Source organism: Vulpes vulpes, chromosome 7 (genome assembly GCF_048418805.1).
Source record: "Vulpes vulpes isolate BD-2025 chromosome 7, VulVul3, whole genome shotgun sequence".
Lineage (NCBI taxonomy): Eukaryota > Metazoa > Chordata > Mammalia > Carnivora > Canidae > Vulpes > Vulpes vulpes.
Genome location: NC_132786.1, coordinates 88754249 through 88764572, shown reverse-complemented (window position 1 = coordinate 88764572; position 10324 = coordinate 88754249). Strand labels below are relative to the sequence as shown.

The 10324-nt window shown below is 40.9% G+C and overlaps 1 protein-coding gene across 2 annotated transcripts in view; it reads right to left on the bottom strand.

Annotated features, from left to right (window-relative positions):
- Positions 1–5074: 5074 nt before the first annotated feature.
- GLCCI1 (glucocorticoid induced 1) overlaps positions 5075–10324 on the bottom strand; it is a 101489-nt gene continuing 96239 nt past the window's right edge. For both annotated transcript variants that reach the window (XM_072764394.1, XM_072764395.1), the window contains exons 7-8: positions 9255–9375; positions 5075–8072 (exon numbers count right to left, since the gene is read on the bottom strand). In XM_072764394.1, the coding sequence (XP_072620495.1) occupies positions 7709–8072; positions 9255–9375 (485 nt within the window). In that variant the 3' untranslated portion in view covers positions 5075–7708. The remainder of the gene's footprint in view (positions 8073–9254; positions 9376–10324) is intronic.

Sequence of the window (10324 nt, the reverse complement as noted above, 5' to 3'; positions counted from 1 at the left end):
TGCATGGAGCCTGCTTCTCCCTCTGCCTGTGTCTCTGCCCCTCTCTCTCTCTCCCTCTCTCATGAATAAATAAAATATTTTTTTAAAAAAAGAAGTATAAGTGACAATACAGATTTCTGTGCTCTCTGGTGCCCACTTCATAAATCCATCTCAACTGAGTAGAGGGTGGATAGCATGGGCCACACTCCAGGAGGGAATGCTGTGTCCTCTGAAATACAACTCCAGACTTACCCAAATGCCATTTGAGGCTTAAATAATTTAATCCTATATACTTGAGCATGAGGGTGTTGGGGCCATTTTTTTTTTTTCTGGGAAAGTGGCAAGAGAAAGATACTAAATGTATGTTTGGATTCTTTCATTGAACCAGAGTTTGCTCTACCAGGCCTTCACTCCAGCTACCTTGATTTTAAGAGATCTGCAGCTCCTTTCTATTAAGATGAAATCTTTTGTTGCCATATCCTTCCTGTTATCTCCCCCCCCCCTTGATATCTGGAAATTAAGGTGCATTTTCTCTCAAATTATAAGGTTTCTAAGAAAACTTAGGAAAACAGACATGCAAATGTTAAAGACAAATTATCCACAACCCAAGCATAACCACTATTAATTTTTGTACATTCTTCATGTCTTTTTTTACTCACATATTTTTTTTTTAACAAAACTAAGAGATCACATGGGTTTGAAACGGGCTTTTCATCCCTTGGGGTACATGCTGCCAGGTTCTTGTTCAGAAAGGTTGTAACAATTTATTCTTCTAATAGCAGATGTGAGAGTGACTGTAATACCCCTACCACCCCCTCAGCACTGAATATCATCCTTCTTTTTAATCCTTGCCAATTTAAAGGCAACAAATTATTGTTTTAATTTTGCATTGCTTTGATTACTAGTGAGGTTAAACATTTATTTTGATGTTGATCACTTCCCTTGAATTTTGCCTTGCCTTTTTATTAGGGACTATGAGAAGCAGTCAGTCCTATCCACTTTCTGTTGCAGACTGGATGATGATGGTTGGTGAGAAGGTGGGTGTGGACATAGGGCAGAGGATGGCCAGCCGTGCTGCAGAAAGAAGGTCATGTTGCTTGCTTGTCTTTTATGAAATGTGACAAAAGGAATACATACTCATTGTCAGAAAAAGAAAAGTAGAGATTTCAAAAGGACACATTATTGTGAAAGCTCATCTCGGCACTCTCTTCCCCTTTCCCATAGGCCGTATTTCGCAGGTGTAACCATCTTCAGGCCCTCTCCCCATGTGACTGTCTTCCAGCAGGACCGGCTACAATGGTCACAGACTTAGGGGAGTGATAGGGAGAAAGGGTCGGGGATTGGAAAAGGAACCATACAATAGCTCCCAGGGTGGCCACAGGGAAGGGAAGCAGGAGAGACCACACCAGGTTTTTGTCTGTAATCAAATGGGCAGATGGAGAGTGAGTTAAGATTACCCTGTCTGCCTTGATTTCAGTCCATATGAAAAATGGCAGGCTGTTTATTGCAGCACATGAGCAGTGTCCTTTGTTAACTTTTGTCCCTTGAGTGTAACCCCTTTCCTTTACAAAGTGGAATAGAAAACCTGAGAAATGGTTTGCCTTTCCTGCGTGAACCCTCCTCCCCATTTAACAGGTCCTTGTGGAGCCGTACATCCACCTTTTATCCCGCTTGCTTCCAGACAGTGGTTTGAAATAACATCCACTGCCTATGGGATCTTACTCAATTATGGCTAAAGGAATGTCATCAAAGTCATTCTTAAAACTGATGCCAAGACTTGCGTTGAATTTATAGTGTGAAAGGGAACCCATTCCTTGTTATCAGAAAATCGTGTGTAGGAAAAGTGATCTAATTATTCAAAATCTTAGTGTTAAGAAAATGGCTGTTTTAAATGGGAGGGGCCGTCACCAAACTGACCTGGAACCTTTCAAACAATTTTCCTCTCTTCTTTGGGAGATGCAAACGCCTGTGAACTGGAATAGGCCATCTCAGAACCAATGGTTCACCAGCCTTCCATGGAGGTGGAAGTATTTCTCATTTTCTTGAGATTCTGCTTTTTCTTTTTTTCCCAGCTTTGAAAGCTGATCACCTATCTCACCTCTTCTTGCATCATTTTCCATAGGGAGTGCTTTTCCGCAAGGGTTTAATTTCCCCCAGTAGTTGTTTTAGACAAGATGGTTTAATATTAGACAAGATAATTTTTAGGCACATATAGTACACTTACCTTGTGAGTTTAAGTAACAAAATCCTGCATGAGGAAGCTTCGTCTTCGACCTAGTCCAACGGGGCTTTTTTTCCCAGTAAGTGTTCATTCTGAAAAGCTTTGTTTTCTGAACTCAGGGGACAGGATGGCATAGGAAGACCCTAGGTGATGTTGCTGGCTTTAACAGGTGGATGTGCGTGGGGAGAGGCACACAGGGCAGTCGCCATGATGTATTCGTTGTCCAAGCCTACGTAACAGATCAGCCCCAGACTCAGCACTTTGAAACCACGCACTACTTATCTCACACGGTCTCTGAGTGTCGGGAACCCAGGCTTGGTTTAGCAGGCCTGGCTCCCTGTGTCCCATGAGGCCGCAGAGCCAAGCTGCTGGCTGGGCTTGCAGTCATCTCAAGGCTCAACTGGGGCTGAAGGATCTGCTTCCAAGCTCACCCACACGGCTGCTGGCAGGGGCCCTCAGTTCCTCGTTAGCTGGCAGCCATAGCTACTTGCCATGTGGGTCTCTCTCCACAGACTTCCTGAGTGTCCTTGCAACACAGTTTCTCCCATAGCCAGGGGTCCACGAGAGTACACACCCAAGACACAAGCCTGTCTCTTTACATCCTGACCTTGGACGTGACAGCCCATCACTGCTCTATTCCACTCATAAGCAAGTCCTGCCCACGAACTTCAAGGGGAGAAAAATGAAGCTCTAACCTCTCAGAGAGGGGTATCAAAGAATTTGTGGACAGATTTTAACAATAACCACGTGTGCAAGTTACCTATATCCAGTTTGCTCTTTGGTCTGTGGCAAAGGTCGGTACATTTTTTCTGTGAAAGACCAGAGAGTAAAATATTATTTTAGGCACCGTGGGCCAGACTGTCTCTATTGCAACTACTTAACTCTGCCCCTGTATTGTGAAATAGCCATAGGCAATACATAGTGTGGCTTAGTTTCAGGAAGATTTTATTTACACAAACAGGCGTGGGGCAGAATTGGCCACAGACAGTAGTTGGCTGGCCCCTGGTCTGTAGCTATGGAGGTGACTGGAAGTCTAGCATGCTACATGGTTGTGTTTCCATGGCATCAGAATCCCATTTCGAATGAAATTCATCCATCAGACATAGCTGTCTGACCTGCAGCTTGAAATTTAGCAGCGAGGTAACAGGAAGACAGGCAAATGTTGAGAGATTTAGGTAGCGGGAAACTCTTGAGGACCTAGAATCCCAGCTGTCCTCTGGGAAAAAAGGAAGAATCGGAATGTAAAGGAAAAAAGCTGATGTGGTACAACACGGGACAAGACAGGGTCTTCATTCCAGTTCATCAAGGAAGCAGAGAGGAGGTGGCAAGTCTGAGAGGAAACGTCCTCTACATAACCAGAACTGTGGGGCTAGATTATAGCATTCTGGGACGCTATGAATAAAAGGACCCATCTTCACAAAGCTCCCAAAGAGCCCCGAGTTCGCTAAAGGTGTGTAGAGGGGAGAAAAAGACTTGTGAGTGCCTCAGAGGGGGTTGAAGGCAGGAACTGCGGGAATGTGTAGGAATAATGGAACTTCAGGGCTGGGAGGGGTGGGGGTGAAGGTTTATTTTGCAATATTCATAAATGAACTTCAAGTTATTATTTTCAACTAACATAAGGCTAAGCATATATATATAATGTATATATTTCTCCCTCCGTGTTCTTTAGGTGTAGTTTTGCAGATACTGACTTGTTCCCCAGGGCTGTTCATATTAAGCTGACGCGACTGAGTCAAGCAGAGATGGAATTGAGAATTTCACTTTCCCTTCACAGCCCCCTGCAATGGAACTTTTAATCGAAGATGCATAGTTTTCTGCCTAAATTATGCATCATCCTCCAGAAGATGGTTGATAAATCTTACCATTTAAAAAGTTATGCTTTGCTTTTTTTTTTTTTCCAGCCCCAAACACAGCCACTTGTCATTTTTAGGTTAATTTTATTTTATTTTATTATTATTTTTTTAAATTTATTTATGATAGTCACAGAGAGAGAGAGAGACAGAGGGGCAGAGACACAGGCAGAGGGAGAAGCGGGCTCCATGCACCGGGAGCCCGATGTGGGATTCGATCCCGGGTCTCCAGGATCGCGCCCTGGGCCAAAGGCAGGTGCCAAACCGCTGCGCCACCCAGGGATCCCTTTTAGGTTAATTTTAAAGGAAAAATCTTATCAACCTCTTTGATGAGATGTGCTTCAGAAATGAAGAACAACACTCTGCTAGTAAATTATTTCTCAAAGTGGTTTGTTTTCGCTCTCAGGCCATCATGGGGCCTATCATGACCCTATTCGGATAACTGGGCATAACATCAACATTCCTTTGTTAAGGTTTTCTCCCTCTTATCCGGAACCTAAAGCAAAATAAAGAGCAAAACATCTTTAAAAATCTTTGCTGCAGTTTTCTTTGCAAGAAATACCCCACTTTGGGGATCCCTGGGTGGCTCAGTGATTTAGCCCCTGCCTTTGGCCCAGGGTATGATCCTGGAGTCCTGGGATCAAGTCCCACATCGGGCTCCCTGGATGGAGCCTGCTTCTCCCTCTGCCTATGTCTCTGCCTCTCTCTCTGTGTCTCTCATGAATAGATAGATGAAAATCTTAAAAAAAATTACTTCCATAAATAATTCTTCGGTATAAAATAAAGATGTGAGGACAGTTACTGGGAACTTTAGTCACCCAGCTTCTTATCCTGTGATGGAAAGTGTTTAAATGACATGTCAAGAGGCAACCAGGCTGTGGGAATGTGATGCAGTCAGAATCCCTCTAGTGCCAGAGAAGCAGGTCAGAATTCAGTGAGCACTGGATATCACCATCACCCTGAATGGAGTCTCTGTCAGGCAAGGGGCTAACGACCCAGTCATTCCAAAGACATATGTGAACTATTCCAGTTTTACTAATAACTTTATTTAAATAAGACACAGGAACTTCTATACTGAAAAAATACAAAACAAAAGCCACACATTTCCTTGTGTAAAGCCATATTGTATGGTAACTCGAATACTGTTCAGCGCAGTGGCTAGAATTAAACAGTACAACTATATACAAAATTTAAACAATTTCTGACAAATTTCTACAGCTGGATGTAGGATACATTTGAGCTCAACAACTTCTGGGAAATTTACATGGCAAAGCATAAGCTTTAACACATTTGGTTCAAAACTTTAATATATGCTAAGAACAAATGTACAACACAATTAATATTTAGTTTCTCATGAGAAAATAAAAGCACATGTCACTATAAATATCATACATCAGATTTCATCACCAAAAAAGCATTCAGTCCATCTTTCAGAAATTGATATTGATATCAACTATTGCATTGTATTTGGACAAAAGCAGAGCTTAAGATCAACACATTATGTAATGCTAAACCAGATATCAGAAGTTAATGGAGCTCATATTTATCTTACAGAACTAATAATTTTCTCCCTTTAACCATAATCTACAAAATATAGTATTTTCATCAAGGCCTGAGATTATTAGGGTTAAAGGTGTCTGCTGCTGAAGAGATTGTTTTAAAAGGTTCCCCTGTGAAAATGGCAAAAGTAAACTGAGTCCTTTTCCATGACAGTCTCCTACAATATAACACTGACTAATTTAAAGGAGCCAGAATGCACCTTCAGGAGAGAATATTACTGCAAACTTTGGTGGAAAGAAGATAATTGGGATCATGACAAAATAATACACAGAATACATACACACACAAACATATACATATACATACATACATACATATATATATATATATCATTTCTTAAAAAAATCAATGGTGTTGCTTTCTTCTCTATCACCTCTTCCTTCTTCAACCTCTTTAGAAAATAAAACAAAGAAATCCCGAGGAATGACTGAAGGGAACTGAAACGTTCCTGTAACTGTAGGCATCTTATTCCCCTAATTCTTAAGAAAACTGTGCCATATACTGTAGGTACAGATGAAACAACTCTATGCTTTATTGAACTGAAAGCAATGGAATAAAGATACAAAAACTTCCCTTTGCTTCTGGAGACTCTCTTTGTGCTGTAGATAACAAAGTCTGAGAGTTGGGCTCTTCCACTGACCAGTCGGGGGCGGGGGGGAGGAGTATCTGGGGCTCTCTTCACACAACGCTGTTGACAATTCAGGTCAAGTCTGCAAGTTCAAAGCAATTTACTTGAGCTTATGCTTTACTTTAGACATCTGAAATACTAAGAACCAGTCATGATCTTGTGAGGAGAGGCTTGAAGAGGCAGTCGCAAACTACTGCTTTTCTAAGTCACCAAGCAACCTGCTTCCCTGTGCTGCCTTACTTCTGAGACCACATGTTCTCTCTCCACATGAACGCAACTCATGCACCTCCACTCCTTAAGGAAAACAATAACCAAAAGTGTGTTATTTGTAAACCCGCAAAGTAAAGAACTTCCGAGAGAGAAACTGAACATTAATATGCCTTTAGCTAAAATGAGAGCATTTCATGACCCTGGTGGCCAACATCAACAAAAAATCTCAGCCATCCCCCGTGAAAGTTCACTTGTTTTGCAATTAAACCTAGGCTTTCTTGTTGTTAAATTCCATCACACGCAATTGGAATGTTTATGTACAGCCTGGTACTGGAGACACTTCATTTGCAACGTTATAACAGTCATTAACTGAGCAACACCTGAACTTGTTTAAAAAAAAAAAAAGCCACATTTACACATTTTGAAATGCTGAATTCAACAGTTGTTTTAACTCGTAACCTCATGACAAAAGTGATGTCAGACACCACAGATTTGCTGGTTCTCCTCATGTTCACCCATGTCCAGGATTATTGTTCTCCTAGGGTTGAATGCACTTCTTATTCTAAGAATGTGGAATGTAATGAGGAAAGGGAAATGCATAAAATAAGGAAAGGCAAAAGAGTGATGTTCCCTCTTTAGCTTTTTAGCTGTGAAATATTTAATATCCCAATATGATATACATTCCAAGTTACCTGAGTTTAGACTTCAACTGAAGTACCTGAAGCTAGGCCATAGGGGTGGGCACTGTGCAACTGTTGTGGCCATTTATTATTATTATTATTATTATTATTATTATTATTATTATTTTTTGCATTGTATGTATTACAGAAGTTAGAAACAAACACCTGGATCAATTGTAAACATAATCCTGAAGTACAGTATTTTCCATAGGACAAAACACAGCAAGACATTTTCTATTTAGACAGGCAACTTTTTGATATAGAGCTTATTTATACTGAAGAATCTGGAACAAAACACAGGACACGGTACTAATCTGTCAGACATACTATGAAATGCATAGTCTCCACTGAGAATGCTGAATGACACACACATTTTGCAAGCATCACTGCTTTCCACAAAAACTGCCGAATAGGAGTTCCGTCCCTGCCAAGATCAGTGTTAAGAGATACTTTATGATGCTGATAAGTATTCTGGTGGTGGTGGTGGTGTTCAGAAAGTTTGTCACTCCATGCAGATAAGATGTCTGAGGTCTAGTTCCTAATCCGTGAAGGTAGGGTAGAGGCCAGCTCCCCCTTTGCTTTAGATGATCACATAGTTCTGAGCAGAGAGGTGCTCCTCGGCCTGCAGTTCCTGCAGGAGCTGCTGTTGCTGCTGCTGCTGCTGCTGCTGGGATGGCTGTTGGGCAGAGGCCTCCATGGCGCCCACCGAGCTGGTGTCGTCAGAAAGAGACGTAAAGGAAACCCGGGAGGAGAGCTGCTCGACGGTCAGGGTGGCTAGAGCCGAGCTCTGGCCAGAGTTAGGAGAGTTCTTGAGCATCAGGTCAGAGGCAGGTAAGAGAGGGCCTAGAAGTTTTACAGGACAGAAAGCTGATCCGGTTGGGATGAAATTAACCTTGTTTTTGTCAGGACATGAAAAGAGAGGGGCTGAGATAGGCTGACGAGACCTAAAACCATAAAACAAAATGACATTTACAATCACTCAAAATTTCCAAGCGTTCTGACTTAGCTGGAGTTCTCTACAACGGCTACGATGTGAATGGCAGGGAATGAGTTAAGTGTAGACAGAGGGGTAAACATCTTCCATAGCACAAGTCAGCGGACAGACTACTGATGTACACAGCACTGAGTGATATTCGAGACTAAAGGATTTTCAAAAGGACTGGGCACATTTTTTCAGAGATCTTCATTTGCTTTCAATCATTTAGGAAGATGGAAAAACGTCCTATGTTATAGTTGAGGATTATGCAACGTTACAATGACCTTTTCTGTTAAGGAAAAGTGTAATGGGACAGGGATTACCCAGTCATAGATTTGGTTTTAAGCATTTCCTCCTTTTTCTGTATTACTATACATACTTCTAACAACAGATCAGGGAAAAAAAAAAGTTTCTATAGTTTTCCAAGAGCCAGTCAGCCCAACAGAGCAGAGTCCTCAAGCCTCTCCTCTCCTCTCATTCCCAGGAACTAAGCCATCAACTCCTGCAAGACCGGTCTCTGTCCCTTCCCAGGTTGCAAGAGTACAGCGGCCTCCCCCAGTCGTGCACTGGGACAAAGGGATGAGTGAGCCCAAGAGCCATACAGTATTTTTTTTTTTTTTTTTTTTAGCTACTCTGCCAGGTATTTAGAGCATGAACCTCTTTTCCTTTAATTTCTAATTTATGCACACCTCATTTCAAAAAGAAAAAAAATCTGCAAATGAGAAGTCTACATTAAAGGAGCACACATGCTGCATGTGTCTACAGGGAGACAAGTTCATTTCCTTCTGGCTTGTGGGATCGCTGTCCTAAGGCCAGTCACACTCGGGATGTTAACTGCCGCTAAACGCCTTCTTGTTAGCCATCCAGATTAATAGAGCTTTTGAAAGGAAAAGTCTTAGTGATTAAAAATAGATCTTTTAGGCAGCAGGGAAGAATTTCCAAGTTTCTTTGTATTAGCTTATGTATTTCCAACACACAGGCTCCAATACTCCTCTAAGATCCCTTCAGCCTATTCAATTCTCTTTTCATAATTTGGTTTTGAAACACATTATCAGCTGGATGGAGTAGTTGATTCATCTGTAATCAACTGGTCTCAATAAAAAGCTTTACAGCTTTGCAGATCCCAGCTGATAGAAAAGACATTACTTACGCCATTTCCTCAAAGACCTTCACTCGCTCACATCCCTCTGGGGGCTCCCGTTTGAACATGTAGCTGTTGTTTGGTTTGGGAGATGAAGCGTACTTGGGTAACGGTGAGCTACTCCCACTGTCTGTAAATTTAAAGCAGTTATATTAACTAGTGATTGAAAGCTCTTTTAAATTAAGTTTGATTTCCAAAGAAGCAGCCTTTTGCACAGTTTATCCACTATGGCCCCTTTGCTTCCACCACAGAGCTTCCTTTATTGCAAAGCTATTACTAACACTCTCATGTAGTACATTTCTAAGAAATAAAAGCTTTGATGCAACAGTAATCTGCTGTACCACAGAACATAAAAAGAGGATATTTTGGTCGAGAAGCTGCATTTTGAATAAGGTAGGGCTATAATCTTGAAAACAAATACAGTAGTATGTATTTCAAAATGTAAATGAATGGGGTAATATGTATAAATCATGCAAAAAGAATTACAAGAGAGTATAATACAGGCTCCTCTATGTTTTCTCACTGTCCAACCAATTTAATTGAAAATTTTAGTACGCGGAATGATCTTCATTACAAATGTTCTTAGCAGAAACATTACTTTTACTAAACACCATGAATAAATGTATGCAGGTGACAAAACAGGTTTATGACACATAATGTCCTTTTCCCTTAGCCCACTATGAAAAACAGAATTTGCTCAGAATTTTGCCTTTAAAATGTTTACATAAAATAATTTTTCCAGCAGTTTGTACTTTTTGCTACTAGAAGCATGAGAAATCTAAAAGCATCTCTACCTAACATGTTTTCTTCATATTTTTGACCAAGAAAATGGTCTATTCATTAAAAGTCATAAAACCTATATGTAATTTCTCCCTTTCCTACCTGGCAAAGGATTTTGGAAATTCAAATCCACCAAAATGTGTCATTATCTTTGTAAGATGCCAAGTTGTTAAAGTCAGTAACATACCTGTATAAATACAAAAGTCCCATTTAAACAAATTCTGACCTAATGCAAACCAATCCCTACTGCTAAAATACTAAGCACATGATCTATTGAGATGTATTATTTTTATGTATAT